Source organism: Toxoplasma gondii, chromosome VIII, assembly GCF_000006565.2.
Source record: "Toxoplasma gondii ME49 chromosome VIII, whole genome shotgun sequence".
Classification (NCBI taxonomy): Eukaryota; Apicomplexa; class Conoidasida; order Eucoccidiorida; family Sarcocystidae; genus Toxoplasma; species Toxoplasma gondii.
In genome coordinates this window covers 1,180,015-1,200,470 of record NC_031476.1, presented here as the reverse complement: position 1 = coordinate 1,200,470, position 20,456 = coordinate 1,180,015, and the positions used below count along the sequence as shown (strand labels likewise).

Here is a 20,456-nt window from a genome sequence, read left to right as displayed (position 1 = left end):
TTTTCCGACTTTCGGCGCGAGTGCCGTCAACCCCCCGCCACGATTTCAAAGTCGACGGGGCTGGACTGCCAGCCGCCTGATATGACGGGAAATTCGCGTGTTTTGGTTTCATCCTGCCTTCAAAAAGACGTCACGACCAAGTCTCGCCGTTGGTTCAGTGTCTTATAGTGGCACGGCTTGTTTCTTTTCACTTTCGCGCTGAGATTTGCCCTCCGACGGGCGCCACTCCCTCGGCCTCACGGCCCGTGGTTTTGTCGATGTGACGGTGCGTGTTTGTTCCTGCGTCTGAACAGACAAAAAACTGGGGCGCAACCGTACTTTTGCGTTTTCATGCTTCACCCTTTCTTTCGACCGAAACCAGCCTCGTTTGCAGCGACCCGTGCGGCGCCGTGTCACTCGAGATTCGAACCATGGAGTTCTTTCGCATTGCTGTGCATGCGACGAACGAAACGTAGGATACGCGATTCAAGCGAATGTTGGTCTCTCTTGACGACGGGGGACAGTCAGGTTTCATCGGCTGAATGAATTGCGTCTGTGCTCGTAGGTAGCCCTGGTTCACCCTTTCGTGAGATGTCGATTGGAGAGGCCGCAAAACGGTTGCAGGTTGAGTTGACATGCCACGGACGGGAAGGAAGGTCGTTACAAACGCGAGGGAACGAATTTGCAGTTTCCGCCGCGCATGCCCAAGGAAAAACGTAGCGGATAAAACTGAACTGGAGACGCAGCACCTGTGCATCTCTGCATCCTGCTGTACCTCCTTTTCTGCCTTCCTCTTCTGGAATGCACGAGATTTTTTTCGTCGCAAGAAAGCGTATTTTCGGTGCGTATTTCCTGCAAGTGGAGAGCATGGGTGGCTTCTCCAGAATGTGTGAGTAAAAGGAAGAGGATAACACCGCTGCGCTCTTGTGGAAAACGTGTGAATTTGGCGGGTTGTCGGAGTAGACTCCACTCCAGCTGGGTTGTATATACTCCCGGAGTGGGGCGGTCATCGTCGATTTGCACATTTATGTTTCGTTTCCAGACTGAAATTCGACGTTTTTCGCCGCTTCTCCCGTGGAATCCGGGGTTGCGTGTGCTCGGAAGCGACAGGCAGTCTTTTGCAATTGCTCCACACGCAGATAAACTTTCGTGGGAACAAGCGGACGGACCAAGGACGTAGCCGGATCTTCAGAGGCTGGAAATGACAGTCAAGGGGTCTGTCGATTGCCCAAAGGGATCTGACTTTTTTTCGGAGGTCGAGTTGCTGTATGAAGAGAGTTCAACGCAGTCGACGGATCAACTCTTTCGTCGCCTCCTTCCCTGAAGTAGGTCGCACGGTCCTTCAAATCGGGAAACCGTCCGGTCACATGTTTTGTCGACTGGAGACCTTGCTTGTCGTTCTTCCTCCAAGGACCGACTTCCTCACCGTTAGCCGTTTCCGTTCATGTTCTTCTTTACCGCGTCGTCTTGCCAAGCCTTCCGGCCTTTCGGCTGATCGCAGGAAGCAATCAACGCACCAGCAGGCCGCCTCCTCTACTTTTTTCCTTTCGTGCTATCCAGGTCTCGTTCTCTCTTTCTTGGAGGCCCGTCCTTTTCCTCAACCTTTCTGCGTCGCGTCACTCCTCTTTCGGGGATCGTGTGTGGACGTCATTTCCCCCTCCCCCCACACCTCCTGCCGGCCGATGCGACAATGATGAGCGTCGCCTTGGATTCCCCGTCATCTCATTCTCTCGCCTCCTCGGCGTCTACGGCGTCTGCGCCGGGCGCCTCTTCGTGTGCGGAGAAGGCTTCCACGTCGGAGGCGCAGGCCCCGGCGGCCCGGTCGACCTCGCACCTCGCTGCCTCAGCGGTCGTCGCCAAGCCGTTCGACCGCAGTTTGTTTCGCGCCTTCTTGACCGCGGCCTCTCGGCTCTTCTGCGACGACGACCAAATCATAATCGTCGACTTTCTCGCCCACCACGAGAAGGCCTACACCGAGCGCGACTTGATCGAGAGACTCGGATGGCCCGACCGACGCGTCCGCGAGGCCTGCGCCGCTCTCGAGCGCATGCAGCTCGTCGCCAAGGAGCAGCTGAGTGGCGTGGGGAGCGCAGCTGCCCGCAGTGAGAAAGGCGCCAGTAGCACGCAAGCCCCGGGGAACGCCGGCCCGAGAGGAAACGACAGGTGAGCCTGGGAACAAACAATAGGGGTGACGGGTGTGCTAGAAAACCACCCAACAAGGACTTGTGTTTCCCCCTCCTTTCCCCACTGTCATGTTCGTGACCTCTAAAACCTCTCGAATGATACACGAAGCGGATTCAAAGACACTTGCAGATAAAAAGGTGATTCGTACTTGTGCTTGTGTGTGTGTGAATGTACATATATTTGCATATATGTGAGTCCTAGGGTCTTGTCACCAAACACCGCTATCTCAACCAATATATATATATATATATATGTATATATGTTTCTGTTCACAAGCAGATCGACATACCTCATAGGTGCCCAAAGGTCTATCTATCTACCTATCCATCTGTCTATGTGATTCTCTCATCTGTGTGTGTGTGTGGTTGAATGCCTCTTGAGTGCCTTCCGTTTTCTGTTTGCAGCGTTGTGGGATCGTCCAGTGGCAGCACTGTGAGCTCGAGTAGCGGGGCAGGGGGGTCTTCGTCGCCGAATCAGCCGTCGACGTCGTCGTCTGTGGGTGCGGGTCAGGCGTCTCAGTCTGCGCCGTTCTACTTTAAAATATCTCCTTTTTGTCTGCTCGTCTTCCACTTTCGACTCCAACGCGCGGAACAGCAAGTCGAGGAGAACCGGCGCGCTGCGGAAGGCCGCGATGTCTTTTTCTGCCCGAAATGCTCGACCAAGTACGACGCGCTGGAGGCGCAGCTTCTTGACGTAGATCCGCGTGATGCGCACTTCCTCTGCAAATTCTGCGACGAAAAACTCGAACACGAGGTGAGGAAGCCGCTTGCCGACCATCTCGCAAACCGCCGTCCCGCTTGGATTCCGGATATTCGCCTGCAGACACATGCGTACGGCTTGCTGAGCTCTCTACGGATTTTCTCGTACCGTCTGAACTCTGCAGAGACAGCGTCCAGAGACTCTCGCCACAATGGCAACACTCCATCGTAGCTTCTGTCTTCTGTATTCATTTATTCATTTAGGCTGACATGGTATATATCCAGATGGTGTAACCCTTTGAACTTCGGTCCGTGTGGACTTAGCCGAGTACATGAATGCGATGTTCCAGTCTCGCGTTTCGCGAAGGTTCCTCCTGCGTCATGCCCGTACGCGGTGGCGCTGTTTGCGGTTCTCTGAAGTCTCGAATGGAGCGCCTCAGGTGCAGGCGTGAAGGAGAAAACGCAATAATCCAAAAGAGGCTTTTTCGGTCGAGGACAGCCAGCTGGGTGCCTGAAGAAGTGACGCTTCAGGAATTGAAGCTGGCGGGTGTGTCAAGTTTCTCGATAGAACACATTGATGAAGTCTCTTGTGTCATCTTGTATTTGCGTCTGTGCATGCAGGATAGCAAAGTGGCTCTGCAGCAAGCCATTTCGCTCCAGCAACGCTGTGAAAAACAGCTGCAGACGATCCGCACTCTCGTTCGGAGAGGCTGGAACATGGAGGCAAGTCCTGAAGCGTGGACAGGAGGCTTGCGAGAGAGTCGACGAAGACGGGAAGAACAGATTGTGCCTCTTTTTTCCATTTTCTTCGGTTTCGCGTGGACCACGAATCTACAAAGTGCCTAGCAACACACCGAGGAGTCTTCGCTTCTCTTTTGGTTTGCGTGCGACAGTTGCGCAACTCGTCAGCCATGCCGAAATGCGTCGGTGTTCCGGCGCGCAGGCGGAGACAGACCTTTCAGGTTTCCTGTATTTTTTGCAGGTGCCGTCCTTCCCCCCCTACAGCCGAGCAGAGCGGAGCGCCCATCGAAACAGACCTGCAGACGAGGCGGCAAAGAGTTCCGTTGGCGCAGGGAGCACAACCGAAAGTGCCGTCGACCGCAGCGGCTCTTCGGGATCAGGTCTGGGCGCTGACGACACGATGAGCGACACAAGTCTTCCTGGTGAGAAGAAACGTCTCTGCCCCCTCTCCCTGGCGTCCACGTTTCCTGCTATCCACATTCGATTTCCCCGCTTTCTCGCTGGTGCTCTGTTGAGGAGCTGGGGTGTTGACGGTACCTTCTGCTGTTCTGGTGTAGTTTTATTCTCGTTCCTCTGAGGAGACGGCACTGACGTTGGTTTTGGGACAGCTGTCGCGTCGGCTCTCCTCGTGTTTCGCGTCTAGTGTGGCGTGCTGGGTCCGGTTCGTGCTTTGAAGCTGTTGAATGTGAATCTCTGACGGCTGATGTCTCACGCCTCTTTCGCTCTTTTGTTGCAGGGGCAGGCACCGTGCAGCTGCAGATGCGCCAGGGGCTTGCAGGCTCCGGGGAGACAGGCGCGAGGCGGCAGACGCCCGCCTGGGTGATGTCTGAGCAGCAAGCTGGCGAGGCGGCTGCCTCTGCATGCGCGTCTCCGCCGCTGGCGCGGTCGGCGTCGGCAGGTGTGATATCGTTCGCCGCGGCGGAGGCAGGAGCTCTTGGCAGTGTCTCCTCGCAGGCGCGGCTTCAAGGAGCTGGATCGGATGTGTCAGCAGCCAGCGCTCGGCCCGGCACAGCGAGTCAGGGTGCAGGGGGCAGCCGAAACCAGATCCGGTTCTCCATGAAGGGAAGTCTCTCTGGAACTGGAAGCAAAAGTGCGTCTGTGTCTTTCGGCTCCATGACGCGTGGCTCCGTACCGAGGCCAGGTGGTGCGCAACCAGTGCATGCAAGCCTGAGCAGACAAACCGGTCGGACGTCGCCTGCAGATGCAGGGAAGGCACCAAGTGCAAGCGAGGCTTCGTCGGCACACTCACAGGCAGTGGATTGCGTTGCAGCTGCCCACCCGGCCAAGAGACCAAGGGCGGCTGCTGCAGTGGCGAACCGAGAGGCTCCAGAGGAAGACCTTTGTCGGGCGAGAGGCGGCGTGCATGCAGGGCCAGGCGGACCTGCGGGGCTGGCCTCGGCTGTAGGTGCACACGAAGCCAGTGCCGGGGTGGAGGCTTCGGCGCTCGAGAGGACCGACACAGACGCTTCGGCAGGCCTAGGTGGTGGAGGCAGTTCGGCACCTTTGTTCTTTGTCGGGAAACTAGGACGGGAAATGACTCTCGAGGAAGCCGCGGAATTTCAACTGGAAATGACAGCTGAGGAACATGAGGTGAGCTACGTCGGCCAGTCGCCCGTTCCTGGCGAGGCGCCGGCACACGCCGGCCGGAGAAGGAAGGGCAAGCTTCTGTAATGAACACAGAAGGGGCGTTACGAAAGAATAGCGTTCGACTGTGTGAGGGGCTGAACAAGTGAAGGCGAGTAAGCAATGCCGTCTAGCCACAACGCTTGCGTGGGGTGTCTAGACAGCGGAATGCGGCTGCGGGGCTCATGAGTTTTTTTTGTTCCTGTTGCAGGTGATGATTGTTCGGTTTTCTGCGTCCGTTTGTTTGCAGCGGTTCATGGAGCTTCAGGCTGTGTATCTCGATGACATCTAAGGGCGACACCGGTACAAAGAATCAGCTCGCTGCGTTGACTGTTGGCTTGCTTCAAGAAATAGAATGCCATAAATGTGCGCCTCGCAGTCAGGGCGGAGAACTGGGGAGGATCTGTCGCTTGTCATTCGCGAAGAAACGGTCATATTGCTGTGTTCTGTCCACGCCAAGGAAACACACACCGCTTTTTTTATTGCGCTGTCGCTGGTATTTGTCATTGAAACGGAGCTAGGAACATGCACGGCTCTATGGCGGACGGCATTCTGCGGAGCCGAGAAACAGATGGCTGCAATATTTGCAAAGATGATGCCCAAGCGGCAATCGGAACGCATTTATTTTCATGGTAAACGAAGCGCTCACAGTTAGTGGCCGATTCCTGGTAGTTTAATTTCCGGACGCGACGGTTCGAAACACCTATCGCCATTCGCAGAAGGCAAGGAAACAGATGTTGCTGCCATGTAGAGTCCGTACAATGTGCACGGACATAGAACGCCCATTTCACAAATAGAAGATTAGAAATCCTCCTTCGACGTGCTTTCGGATCCATATCGGCAGACTTATGAGTGTCTTTCATGATAGAGCCACATTTCGGAGCAAGTGTTTGGTTTTGGACCGAACGGACGTAGCAGATTCGCAAAGGGCAGCACCTCTTCAGTGACGATCTCCTTCAAGGTCCTTGCTTTAGAGCAATACTGGCACAAATCCTTCTCCACAACCACATGGCAACTCTACGCGACTGTCCTCTGGTGAACCTAGCCGGACCACTGACATGACTCAGAGACTGTGCTCTGGAGGTCCCTGACTTCCAACAATGCATCGGCTATGATTGGTTGAAACGGCCAGCCGGGTCCTCAGTGGTAGAATCACGAAGAGGCAACCAACAGAACACGATTATTTAAATTGTCTTTGCAGTGATATGCGTTGTCTCAGAGTGCCTAATCCAGCAGGGTTGTTGCCCAGCGAGAAGCACGTTAACAAGGCTCGTAGAAACATCATGCGATCTGAGCAACCACACTTTGGATAACGAATCTACGTGACTACATGAGAGCACGATGGTATGACAGTTTGCGGCTGTCACAGTGATATTGTGTAGACACTCGTTCGAATACCGCTTGTCCTGCTCTGCGGAGGATAAGCGGCGGTACAGGGCCAGACTATTGTATGTGGTGCTTACCACTGGATCTGGGAGGCCGTCTACTCGGCCGCTGTGGGCAGAATCGACACACTTAGGAACTGGGTGAGGATGAGTGTTTCAACCCCGAGAGAAAGACTAGTTCCAGACAGACAATCAGAGACAAGACTTCAGTAGTCCGTATCTTTGCCTGACAAGGGGTTCCGAGGATGCTCGACTATTCGTATGTTTCGCTGTGTGGCGACACTGCATGGAGCTTTTCCGTATTCGACCGCAGCCGTTCTCCCGCAGAAAGGGAGTTTTTTGAGGCTACAAAACGTTCAGTCTATATATCAGATAGCTGCCTCTTCAGCAGATAATGCACATGCTGCACAGTTGATCCTGCTAGAAGCGCTTCACTGTCATGGTAGCTCTCACGTCCTCGCTTCCAGCGGACACTTTCCGGACTGTCGGCCGGTTGCTTAGCACGGCACAGGACCGGAACGGGGAAAACACTGCTTTAGTTGAGGAAACAGCACATCTAGCATGGGAAAGAGAAGACTCCTGGAGAGTAGACGTGAGCGCTTTCCACCCGAGTTCGTTTGGTAAGCTGTGCACGACGCTACCGCCACCCCGAAGTGCCCCTCTCTCCATGTGCGGCTTCTCAGTAGTTGCCCGTGCTGTTGTCCTCCCAAGACACGCGCTTTCTTCAGCGCTTTTGAGTGTTTACCTTCTGCGAGCTCCGCAGGGATGTCCCCTTCTCTCTTTCTGTGGGGATTGACAAGGAAATGAGGAACTCCGCCGTTTTCACGATGACTGACGACTTCTGTTGGCGGTTTCGCACACCCTTTGTTTGGGGTGCCTAGCCAGTGCGCGGCCGCAGTCTTCGCGGGGCTGACTTCGATGTGCTCTTTGCGTCTTTGTTTTTTGTGGAGAAGTTGGCCGCTTTGCCATAGAGTTTTTGTCTGCGTCGGAGGTGTTTTCTCGCGCGTGCATGCCACTCACTTCCTCGCGAGTTTAGCTTTGAAGCGATCCGAAGCGCCGAACTTGAGGCCGAGCTATCACCAGCACAGCTTTTGCCATGGAACTGGCCGTTCCGAGGACAGACAAATCCCGTTTTCTCTGTTACACTCTCCGCTCTGTCTAGCTGAGTCAGAGTTCCTCATTCCAGGATGAATTTTAGACTGGAAGGTTGAAGTTGGACACCTGTGTAGACCGGATTCACCTCCGGCAAGTCATTCATAACCACATGCTCACCTCGTCCGTAGTTGTCTTGTCCAGGCCGACAAAAATCGCGCTTTGCACATCGTGCACCATTCTTAACCGTCTTCTCTTTGAGACGGTCTTTCTTTTAAATGAAGGCGTCGACGCGAGAATTCCCTCGTTTGTTTCTGGAAAGCCAGCGGCGGCTCTGCGCTTTGCCACCCCGGCGAAGTTCCCTTCTGGCCACTGGGAGTTAGCGTTTTTCTTTCGCCTGCGCGAGCCCGAACGGATCGATCCCTCTACTCTACGTCGAGTCTCGTGGATCGTGTCTACCTCAACAGACAAGCGTCTCGATTTTTGCTGTGAATCTTCCGATCGTCTTGTTCCACTTTCGTCACATAGTGAGTCTCGATTTCCCTGTCCACTCGCGTAACAAGTGCCTACTCATTCCTTTTTGCCTTCCTCGAGTTCCCAAAGTTTGTTCTGGAATTCCCTTTCGATCCGCGTAGCGAGCAACTGTTAACCCGTTTTCTCATCAACTGACACCTAACAAAAGATTCTTCCCTTTACGTCTAATCCGCCGTTCCTAGCACTGGGTTTTCCGCGTTCCTTTCTAACTCGCAGGCCCTCTGTACCTGTCTGCCTCCAAAGAGACCCCACTCCAGAGGACTGCTTGAGGCAGGCGAACGTGTAGGAATCAAAAGCCTGCCGACAGTCGTGGTCGCTTGGAGGCTACAGTCCGTAACGGTGTTAGATGCATGAAAAAACGATACACCAATCCAGTGGTACGGTTTAAGATCGTGGCGACTCTACCGGTTATCTCGTCTTTCTCCTCACAGGTGTTTTTTCGCGATGGCGCCTCCGGAGACAGGATCGGCAGAACCTGCCTCAACATCGATCGCTCGACGATCCAGTTCTCGCAAGTCTCTCTCGCAGGGAGAGCGTCTGCCGTTTCATTCAGGCAGTGGCGAAGAGAAAGGCCGCAGCGCAGAGCCGGTGGGTGACTGTGAGGGATCTGAAACTCCAGCGTCCCCCACAGAGGAGTCGCCGAACGTAACGATGGAGGAGTCCGTGTCTCGCTCGCGGCTGGGGACCAGCGCTGCGACGCGCGACCCGAGACAAACCAGAAAAAGCGCAAGAGCGTCTGTAGAAGATGCAGCGACTGCTGTGGCTCTCCTCAGGGGGGTGATCGACGGCGTCGATGCCGTACCCAAAGGGTGAGAGAGAAGACGAGAGCAAGCACAAGAACAGACAGAGGAGGAGGAGAGAGAGACGAGACATGGGAGAGGAAGACGATAGAATCGAGATGAAAAGAGATGAGGGCAGTTGGACAGATGAGAGAAAGGAGAGAGAAAAAGCAGGAGCTGGAGGTGGGACCAAGAAAAAAGAAAGGCTGTTTTAGATCGCTCTATAGCGCTTACAAATACATACATAAATGCGCATGTGCATGCTTACGGATGTCGATCTGCATGTTGGTGCAGATTCCCTCTGCAACTATAGATACACAGAACTGCGTATTCACTCTTATGGAAAGTGAAAGCGAAAGGCATCGTCTGTGAAGAGGATACGCCAGGAAGGGCTTTAGAACCAGGTCCAGAGATGCTGACAGGAAAAAAGAGTGAGGCAGCCTGAGTGCTTTATGGCACAAGGGAATAAGACAACGCTGTCTCTTCGCGGAACCAACCACAGGGCATTCATGTGGGCTTCTCAGAGGTTGATCTGCGATGTGTGTCCACTGAGGATGAGGTCAACACAGATTTCCAAGGTCTGTCCGGGGTGTATGTACATCGCGTATGCCTTCTGAGTTTCTCTCAGTTCTAAATTGTCGGTAGGGAACGCAGCTCATCCAGGACGCTCCACGTACCTCTCGTACCTAGGAGCAGATGCAGTGTAGAGGTCGACATGTCGACGTTAAGGAGGCTGCGAACGTGCGTCTTTTTTCGGAAGCCGAAGGTCCGAACATCCACATTTTTGTCACTTTCTTTCAGATACATGAACTATATGAATTACTGGAACGAGCGTGTAGATGAAGAACAAGTCGACGAACTGGGTGAAAGCGAAGAGTTTGAGAGAGTGTACATGGAGCAGCAGGCGAAGCAGCTTCCCTTCCGAACTTCGACGACAGAGTGGACGATGAACACCGCTGCAGGTCCGCAAGGTTGACCAAGATACACTCGAACGCCGCGCATGCACAGAAAACCCCCTGAGCACAGGACTGAGTTTTACGCAAAAATTTGTTCCCAGAGAAACCGATGTGTGTGCACAGGAGACCGGGTCTGCTGGCTCGAAGACACCGTCGTGATGCTGCTGCAGACACTGAGCATGAGACCGACACAAAGGAAATGCGACGTAAACATCTCCGCATCTGCACGCTTAATGCATCGATGAGGGATCATTTCCATATGTATCTCTATACATTTATCTATGTATCTATGTATCTATATATATATATATATATACATATATATATGTATATATGTATATATATGTGCATGTGTGCATGCGTGTGGAACGAACGTGAAGAAGACGTTTTGGGCTCCTGTTTTGCTTGGCTCTCTTGCGTGAGTAGTCGCCGTTTTCTGTGTGTCCGGCCTCAGGAGCGATGGTGTGTGTCATGGCCTGGGGTCCGATCATGATGGTTTTTTGCTTCGTCGTCGGAGGCGCTCTGGGCTTCGGTTTCGCGATCGCTCACGACCTTTGGCGCATGCGCAAGAAGGAGACCGCTGCCACAAAGCAAAAGGTAAAGGAGATTTGCACGCGCATGCAATGAAGAACGTCTCTACGCCTTAGTACGTCGAAAAAAATGCCCAGTACCGCGCACTATCCGCCAACGAAGGTGTTTGTGTATATGTCTGTGTGCATGTGTGTCTATGCATGCATCGATGTATCTTTGGAGCAAAGGATCTATGTGGAGGTTTGTGTGGGGCTGTCGACTGTCTTCGATTCCTCGATCGGAACGTTCGACTGAGCAGACGAAAGCCGCCTTGCGCGCGCCTCGCGTCCCCTTCGTGCGACTCCGCTGACGATTCTGTGTGACTTGGTTCAGCAAAAACTCGACCAACTCATGCGGTGGGCGGACTTCCATTTCGCGACGAGTCAGAATCAACTGCAGCTCATCTTCAAAGTCATTCTTGAGTACCAGGTTCGTCCGTCTCTCACTTAGGCGCGTTCGAGCTGCGATCTGCACTTCTCTTGCTCTCGTTTATTTTCTTTTCTTGTCCGCAATCGTGGTGGTCACCACTGGTGAGTTAGGCAAACAGAAACAGTGTTTTTTTTGACTCCCCGCGGACTTCTGGTGCTTCATGTTCTCCGTGTTTATCGTTCCTCTTCTTCGAGGCCCTTTACTGCCTTCTCTCCATCCATCAGCAGGCCGTTTTAGCTTTCCTTGCGCCCTCCTCTCAACCCTCTGACACTTTCGGCTCTTTTGCTCGTTTTCCGTCTGTTTCTGGCCTACATTTTTGACGATTCAAACGCAGAGGTGACAGTGTCTTCGCCACGGTTTCTCGTCTTGCTCTTTTTCCTCGCTGGCGCTGCTCTGCTGCCCTGGTACACTCTCTGGGGTGCCTGCTTTCGAACGCCTTCGACTCTGCCTTCCTCGAAAGTTTCCCTTTACTCTAAATTGGAACAGCGCGCCTAGCGGGACTTCACGCGCGTCGAATTAAATTACAAGAGTGCCAAAGTGCGGCGAAGGCGTTACGGATTTGTTCCGTGCACTACAAACCGCCTTTCTGCAGCACCAGCTTTCGGCCCTTGGCGCCTGAGAGACCACTGCGTATCTTGTATGAAGTAAAAAGAATGCGCGTATCACCTTTCCTAATTGCAATCACAAAACCTTAAAGTAGCCTTTCGACCGCCTTCTCCGCTTCGAGTGTATGTACAGGTCTTGGCGCGCCTCGGGGCTTTTTCGAAGACGGCGCGGTCCCAGCTGAAACTTCTCTACGCCTTTCTGTCAGTCTCCCCGCCTTCCGTACTCTGTTGCCCACTTTTGGATGTGATCGAACAAATAATAATACATATGTATATACTATTCTGCATATATATATATATATATATATATATGCTTATATTAGCTGATCGCTGCAGACAAATATCAACACACATATTCGATTGGATATAGATTCGTATACGTATACATGTATATTGATGTGCATATATGTAAGATATATACTTTTTTTTGTGTCGAAACAAGTATTTTTATCCGGTCTTCTGCGTTTTTTTGTGTGTCCAACTCTCTCTCTGCTTTTTTCCCCTGCAGTTCTCGGATGTCTTTCGCATTTTTCTGTTCAGGTCGCGAGACGACGTCGGTCGCTGCCTCTGGCTATACTTGGATTTCTTCGAGGCTCATTTCCGAATCATGACCCGCAGCGAAATTGCCATGTGCTCCATCGTTTGTTCCGTCAGCGTGGAGTGTGTCAAAAGTCTGAGGTAAGAAGTCGAAATTGTTTCAGTCGCCGTTTCTACTTGCAGAAGAGAAGCCATTTTCTCTCGCCTTCTCATGCGTTGTTTCTCTGCATTAAAAAGAACATGCCCTCCACTCGAGGCCGTTTCTCCGAGATTCGTTCGTTGTGCGAAGGACTCTCCACTTGAACTCTTGCCCCGCTTCCACTCCCAGACAATCACATTCGTCGGTAAACAGAGAGCACATGCATTTCTAGAGATGCATGCGTACGGTGTCTCACCTACTTGGCCTTGGTGTTTCTGTCCGACAGCGGCTCCCCTTGGGGAAACCTTGACTGGCTATATCCTCCAGACCCATCCCACCTTTTGCCCGTGTCTACCTTCACAAATATACAAAAAATATACGCATGTACATATATATATATATAGTATTCATAGCTGCTTATATGTGAATCTCCATATATATATATATATATGTATGTATTCGCTTGTGTAATGCTTGTATGGTACATGTGAAAATAGGTTTTTCCTGGTGACTGTCGACTTGTGTTTCTCGGTTTTCCTCGGCAGGAAGAAGAAGCCACCGCCGGTGTTGGTGCGGATGATGCATTTGGAGGAAGACCCGGTGGCGCAGCGCATTTTCGACACCGGGAAGAATGCAGCGGCTTTCCGAGTTCGCCAGGTCCGTTTAGAGTCAAGCCGTGCGACAGTTCTCTGCAACTGAGTCCGCAGGAACTTGTCCACCTCCACACAGAGAAGAGTAGAACCTGAGGTATCTCCCGTCTTATTCGAGAGGAATCGAAGCTTAGAGTTTCCGTAACAAGTTGCAAAGCCTGCAAACGAAACCTGAGCTCAAGCCAAATTCACACTTGTCCCTTGCCTTCTTTCTGGACACCTCGCTCCGTCTGCATGCACGTCAAACTCACGCCAGTCTATTCCGCACACGGAAATATAAGTCTCGATATGGCAGTCCATGCATATATATATATATATATGTATATATATATATATGTATATATACATACGGGTGCATACATATACATATTTCTACATGTATGTATATATATATATATGCATATATGTATGTGGATAGAAGAGGAACTGTCTGCAGATCTTTCTGTGCAGCGAATGTTGCCTTTTTGCTTGCCTCTCTGTTTCTTCGGAGATGTGTGTTCCTTCGACGCACTGTACATACACATGCCGAGGTGGAGGTGCTTGTGAGGAAGCTGTCACGGCGACGAATGTTCTCACTGGAAATGGCGCGGCCCGGTATCCGAGACCTTCTTGCACATGGACTGTTGCGTGTTTTCAACTGCGTTCAAGAGAAAAGGTCGTGGTGTTTAAAAGGCCTGTGGTCTATCCTCTTCGATTTGTTTGCGCCTCTCTGGCTGAGACTCCGCGACTGCCGTTGCCTCCGTGATTGCCGATGCATGCACCTGCAGGACCAAAAACTGAAAGAAATGGACGCCATCATGTACGCAGACGCCGCGAAGGAAGTCCAGCGACACATCCTGCGAGGTGGCGAACTTCTCGACCGTAAGGGCGTATCGTGTCGGCTTATATGGGGAGAATCCGGAGGACCTCTCTAACGAGGCATGACGGCGAGCTGCCGAGCGTCTCTGTCGCCAAGCTGGCCCGCTGTCTCGTTCCCCTGGGGTTCCAGGCTCGAGTTCTGCGTGTCTCCATGCGCTGGTGGCAGCGCTCGTCCGTATGTTGCCGTCTGTTCGACGTCGGTCGCTCCTTCCCTGTTTCGTCTTTGAGTCCAGCAAAGTTTGCGTATTTTCTCTGACCCCTTCAGCGCTGCATGCCCTGTCTTCTGGTTCAGTTGAGAAACGTCCCTTTCCCTGTAACATTAGCGCAGAGTATTTTTTACTGCTTCTTCATGTCATCTGTAGTCCACTGTGGAGGTTACGGGGTCTAAGTGAAAGCCTTCCTGTAAGGTGCGTGTTCTCAGCGCTGCATGCGACTGCGGCGCGGGCGCCTCAGGACTCGGAAGAGGAGACAGAGGAAGAACTTTCGGAGACTGTGGACCGAGACACCGACTCGCTGGACCAAGACGGAACGCCTCACCACGCGCTGCCAGGGTCTCTCGTCCCTGTCTCCACGCCAGCGGACATTTCTCCCGAAGGCCGAGACGTCAGCGGCGTCGTCATGCCGAGTTCCCCAGGAGGGCCGCCGCCTCTCTCTGCAGCTGAAGAAGACACACATGCTCTGCGGAGAATCTCCTCAGGCGGCGGTGCATCGCCTAATTCCTCAGCTCGCCCAGAAGTCAGTCGAGCCCACAGAGACGCTGGTCTTTCTCGATATATGCGTAGCTATCAGTTCAGCTATGCAGATGTCTACCTGCTTTATGTCTGCCTGTATCTGTGTATCTATTTTTTTGTCTACATCTGTCTACATCTGTCTATATCTGTATGTATCTGGCCGTTGATACTTCTCTATCCGTCCTTATGTCTGCGTCTCTGTATCTATATCTATATATATATATATATATGTCCCCCCTCCTCCCCCCCCCCCAGATGTCTATCTCTCGCTTTATCTCGCTCGCCATGTACAACGAATGGACTACCGTTCTGTTGTAGATATACGGGGATCACCCAGGAACGTTCGCCACGCTATAGATACATATATGTGGGCAGGGTCGGATGCCTGTGTTATCCGTAGACGTCTGTGTCTCTCAGGTCGTTTGTCCCGATGCCTGTGGAGAGGCCATTGTGTCCTGGCGTCTCTTCGCGTCCACCGTCTCTGCGCGTCCTTGGACCTGTTTGATCTGTTTGCTTCGCACGGCCCTCGACGTCTCTCCTTCTGTTCGCAGGTGTCTCTGCTGGGTCCTCTGAAGCCTCTGGACAATTTCAACCTAGCACTGTCGCCGACGCCCGCGGACTTTTACGCGGACGGATCCACGTCCGCAGCCGCGCCAGCAGCTCAGCTGGCGAGTGAGAGAGGCTCTCTGATTTCGCGAGGTGTATCTGCAGTTGGGCCGCCGTTCTCGCGCTTCGGCAGCCGCGTCGCACGCGCTGGAGGCTCTAGTGCAGAAAACTCATCAGCCGTCGGCCTCCCCAGTCAGAGGGGCTCCTTCGCTTCCGACGCAAGTGGGGAGACGAACTCGAGAAAAGGAGTTGTGGATGGAGAAGAAGAAGGAGGGCAGGAGAGGAACTCCGGGGGGAGGGCAAGGAGGCGAGAGATGAAGAAAAAGAAAAAGAAGAAGAGGAGACGGTGTTTTGGAATTCACAGCAGGAGGGGGACGCGGGGAGGAAGACGAGTGAATAGGAGAAGGAACGGTTCACTTCCATGGAAAGGTAGACAGGGGCAAAAAGTCAGAAGGAGAAAGGAAACGAACGAATGAAAAGGAATCACTACGTACACCTGCGTGGACCCCCGTTCGTCGGCAGCGGCGCATGCGCCTTTGTGAAATACGCGACATCGTCCTCTTTACTTCCATCCTTTCCCCTGCTGTTACGGAGAGTGGTGAACATTTTCTGTGCATGCGAGTCTGCCTTTGCTGCGAAGGCGGTTCGGAGAGACGAGAAGTTCCTCTGTCTTTTGTGCTCTTAAGCCACTGCGGCCAGCAACCGAGCCTGGCGTTGTGACTCGGGAGTTTTTCTGAGCGCATGCGGTTCCGATTTCCTGTCAGGAGAGGAAAAGAGCCCGCGACTTCGCCGAAAGCCTCGCTCCTACGTCAGCCACAAGGAATCGAAGAAGCTCGACGGTAAAGAAAGGCCAGGGTGGTTCTTTCAGCGAATGTCTCTCCTCGTCTTTTATTTCTTCTCTGTCACTCCTCTGTGTCTCTCTTCTCTTTGACTTCTGTCCGCTTCCTCTTTTTCTCAACCTCTGTCATGTTCAACCATGCCGTGTATGCACACACCGCTGGCGCCTGCACTCTTCTCGCTGCTTCGTCAGTTTGCCCGCGCCTTCCACCCTCCAGAGGCTTTCCTTTTCACGACTGGTTTCTTCAGTCCCTCCTTGTATGAGGCGCGCAGTATTAGGGCCTTTCTTTCTCGTTTCCATACATTGATATGCAGCCTTTATTTCTGCGTTTACCTCTCTCCATGTGTGTACGCCTACATGAATCATCTTCGAACGCTGACAACGATATATCCCCCTACACATGGATTCGTATACATATAATCGTAGACATGTGGAACTAAGCGTCGATGCAGAGGGAGGCAGGTAGATCACGAAACACGCACTGTAAGGGCCGTTCTCGCTGTCTTTCGTTCAGGAGATTAACATTCGGTTTATGCGTGTTTTTTTTTCAGCTGGACCACCCAGATTGTTCAAATCATATCAAGATCTTGTCGATTTCGACGTCAACCTCAAACACCAAACTCCGATGTAGGATCCGCCTTTGCTCGGCGACGTTTTCTTCGTCGCTTTTTCGCCTTTTCTCTGTGGCGGGTCGAGCATGCACCTCCACTGTGTTTTCGGTCTCGGGTGCTGTTTTCCCAGGTGGAGCCGTTCTCGGTTTCCACCTTGTCTATTTTTCTCATCTTCTTGCGACGCTTCGCCGCTCTCCAGGGTCTCTCTCAAGTAGCCGAAAGCGCTGTTTTCGAATTTGGATTTCATGCGATTCACTTTGTACATGAGAAAAATGCAAGTCGAAATAGGGCCGGGTCCAGTCCGCGTCGTGTCTTTCAGATCACGTTGGTGTACGTTTCCTCTTATGCAGCAGTCGACTTGAACACCTGGAAATGACTTTGTTTCCTGATTGATTGCCTCCTGACAGAGTCAAGGAATAGCGGAAGGGTGCTCTAGGCACTCTCCTTTCCGGCCTCCTTTTTCTCTCGCAACAGTCTCTCTGTTTTCTCAAACGGGCAACTTGTCTTCTGTGGTCTTCTGCTTCCCCCGCGTCCAAACCTTCAGGCTGCTCTTTTTCGTTGCCTTTGCTTGCGCTGCAGTGGGCTGTACGAGTTCGAGTTTTTGGATGAAAAGAAGGTGCAAGATCCGAACGATCCGAACTGGGAGTTGGTGGTGGACCAAAAAGCGATAAAAGTCTACAAATTCATTTCCCCGAATTCGCCTGTCGTCCTCGTCAAGGCCTATGCAGAACTGGACTCGGTCCCCCTGCAGGTCCTCTGCCACGAAATTCGCGACATCCCAACGCGCCTCCAGTGGTCCGTCTCCTCCATGCAACACAAAAAAAAATCCAACAAAACATGTTCAGAGAGGGCGACAGTTTCTCACTGCGATGAGACCAGACGGCCACCATACAAACGCAGGGCTTCACCTCTCTGCACGTAAACTTAGTGCATGCGTGCATGTGCATGCATTTATAAACATATACATAAATAAATACATATATATATATATATATATATCTGTATGTAGGTATGTATGTATGGTTGTATGCATTCATGTACACATTGGGGATTATGGAATGGCGGGGCGGCCTGAGAGGGATCTGGAGGAGTCTGTTGGTGTAGAGCCAGCCGAAGTTTTTCTTCCGTGCTGTTCGTTGGTTATGAGTTTCATTTTCGTCAATTTACTTTCTACTCAGGGATACGACTTTCGAAGATTATCGCGTTGTAGAGCCGAACGTCAACCACAACGAGATCATTTACTGTCTTATGCGGGCTCCTTTCCCCATCTCCAACAGAGACTTCCTTCAGGTGCGTCTCCTGATTTTGTGCATGCATGCTTGCCTCCACAGATCTACTGTTGTACGCCTTTTGCTCTTTCGCTTTGGAAGTACTCTTTCGTTTGTTTTCTTTTTTGCCTCGTCTGTAGTGGCGACGAACGGAGGTCGACATGGAAGCCGGCGTCGTCAAAATGCTCATGCGGTACGTTTTCGATGGCCCAGAGGTGCATGCAACCAGCACACGCGTCGACTTCAAGAAACGAATCGCTGAGTACACAAAAACATGTATCAACATGTTCGTCGACGTTTATTGAGTTCATGCATCATTCCTCTATGGAAAATCTATTCGTCGTTTTTTCGAGCAACTGAATGCACTTCCCTCTCTGCTTATATGCATATATATATATATATATATGTACATGTATTTGTGACATTATATATATATATATATATGACATGGATATGTGACCTATATATGCATATATATGCACACATGCGAATTGTTTCGTTTTGATTGCAGCACCGTGTTGGTGGAGCCACCTGCACTCCGCGGCATGTGTGTATAAATATGGTAGTGCCGGGATCCAGTTGTGTGCGTCTCGAGATGCAGTTGGAGCTGAATGCTTTCTTCTGGTTCTCGGCGAGAGCAGAAGAGCTGCATGCCAGGTTTTTTCTTTTTCTGGTTCTGCGAGGAGTCGATCGCTGTCTCCAAACTCGGGTGCGTCTCCACGTCGAGACAGGAAGCGACGCTGTGTCTTCTCTGTGCCTCAGTGGTCCAGACTCCAATGTGCAGTGCGAGGAAGTGGAGGCGGTGCTCATTCCTTTCTGCTTTTTTCTGAAGAAAAGTGAACTCGTGGCGGGATTCCTCCCAGCCTGAGACCAAGAGACGCTCTGCATGGAGCTTCCCTCGGCTCTCCCGTGTAGACCGTTTCCGTGAAATGCAGTCGTCTTTCCTCTGTCTCGTTCAGAGGTCCCGCCGCGTTCTAGACGTTGGCAAACGAAGAGCGGAGTTCTCTTTTGCCTGTGTTTCCCGGATGCGGAGTGAGAGAGAGAAACGCACAGACTCCTTATGCGAAAACTGTGTGTTATCTTCTTCCGCAGCTCTGCTTCTCACCCGTCGCTCCCGGAGCGCCCGGGCGTCGTTCGCGCCGAAACCATTTTGTCCGGTGAGGCCTTTCAGCTTTTCTCGCGACATCTCTGACAACCCCTTCGACTGCAACGCTGCGCCTCTGTCTCTCCCTTGCTTCTGCCTTCTCAACACGCGTTGTCAGAAGCTTCGTTCTGCAGAATTCACCTCAGAGAAATCGCAAGCAGGCACCGGTTGGGGACCAGAGCAAGCCGACAGTGCGGGGAAGAATGCTTCTTCAGCGCAGGTAGTGGCTAAGGGAAGAAAAGTCTCAACGATCGCCAAAAGGAACGACGCGCCCGGACTTCTTTGCTCTCGTTTCTATGCCTGCGTCTGCAGGATACATCATGGAACAGAAAGGTCCGAACTCTTCTTCCCTCTTCATTGTCGCGCAGACGGATGTCAAAGGTCTCATCCCCAAGGTGAGTCCGCAAGTGATCAAAAACCTGCCCTAAGAGACCCGTGAAAACAAGAAAACTACGAAACAGTCAAGAAACTCCCATCATGCTTCCCGAGCTTCTGACCTCTCTTTACAATCCCCGGAGGTGTCCTAGACGAAGCAATCAAATAAAGCTATAGATCCACTTACATACATATATGTACATATATGTCTATTTTTGTATATATACATATATATATATATATATATATATCCTTGTATATGCATATATATATATATATACAGAGAGAGCGATAGCTATGCATCGTCGTGTAAGTCCGCAGTTCCTGGTTCATGGAGTACCTCGAGCAGATAGAGGAACCTCGGATCGGAGGCAGTGAGGCAACCTTTATATATATATATATATAAATGTGCATATGGAGGATTCAGCAGATGTGTCTCTTGTGTTTGAATTGTTTGCGGGTCTGTGCTTGCAATCACGACAAGTGACCCTGTGCATGTGGATTGCCATTGTGATTCAGTGGGTCGTGAACACGACGGCGGCGCGCGCTCCCGCCGGGTGGGTTGAGAGCTTGAAGAAGGCATGCGGGAAATACATGAAAGAACACGGGACGTCCGTTCCGGCGTCTTCTCTCACTTCTTCGTGAGTTCGGATTCGAAGAGAAACAGAAACCTGAAAAGCGTTTACTCTCAAGCAGAAGGTAACGCAACTGCAGGAGAGTGTTCCATCTTCCGTCAGATTCGTCGTCTGGACATGAGAACTGCGGCTGCAAAAGAACTTTGAAAGCCCCGAGTCTGTTTTTCCCCCGCAAACAATCGCGAGAGCTCGTGTCAACAACCCACTTTTTAATCTACCGAGTCGAAAGGCTCTGTACCGCACACCCACGAAGTCGAGTTTTTTCCGGCCATTTCTGAGTGGAGCGCGAACATCCCTCGCCGACATCCACCAGCCTGCATTTGCAGACGGGTTGCGTTTCACCAGTGCATGTCACTTGGACTCAGACAGCTGCTGTACACGCATCAGGCACATCTAGAGATGCGTATATATTTCTTGAAAACTGTGCAAGTTTCTAACTCGCGACCCGGCGCGTCTGGCGACTGCGTTGAAGGATAGACAGTGTCACGG

General features: G+C 52.0%; 2 protein-coding genes across 2 annotated transcripts; both read left to right on the top strand.

Moving 5' to 3' along the window:
• Positions 1 to 1,649: 1,649 nt before the first annotated feature.
• GTF2E1 (general transcription factor IIE polypeptide 1 GTF2E1) lies at positions 1,650 to 5,517 on the top strand (the record flags this gene model as incomplete). Its single annotated transcript, XM_018780281.1, has 6 exons — positions 1,650 to 2,142; positions 2,568 to 2,916; positions 3,483 to 3,584; positions 3,844 to 4,024; positions 4,339 to 5,192; positions 5,476 to 5,517. Exons 1-6 carry the CDS (start codon positions 1,670 to 1,672, stop codon positions 5,515 to 5,517), a joined length of 2,001 nt encoding a protein of 666 aa, XP_018636861.1. The 5' UTR covers positions 1,650 to 1,669.
• A 3,163-nt stretch (positions 5,518 to 8,680) lies between these two features.
• On the top strand, positions 8,681 to 20,124 carry TGME49_231000 (START domain-containing protein; the record flags this gene model as incomplete). Its single annotated transcript, XM_018780280.1, has 18 exons — positions 8,681 to 9,045; positions 9,817 to 9,977; positions 10,426 to 10,568; positions 10,875 to 10,970; positions 11,709 to 11,776; positions 12,116 to 12,253; positions 12,797 to 12,908; positions 13,669 to 13,762; positions 14,181 to 14,494; positions 15,042 to 15,318; positions 15,861 to 15,935; positions 16,486 to 16,561; positions 17,125 to 17,340; positions 17,724 to 17,835; positions 17,954 to 18,006; positions 18,906 to 18,970; positions 19,270 to 19,352; positions 19,852 to 20,124. 18 exons carry the CDS (start codon positions 8,681 to 8,683, stop codon positions 19,975 to 19,977), a joined length of 2,574 nt encoding a protein of 857 aa, XP_018636862.1. The 3' UTR covers positions 19,978 to 20,124.
• Between the last annotated feature and the right edge of the window lie 332 nt (positions 20,125 to 20,456).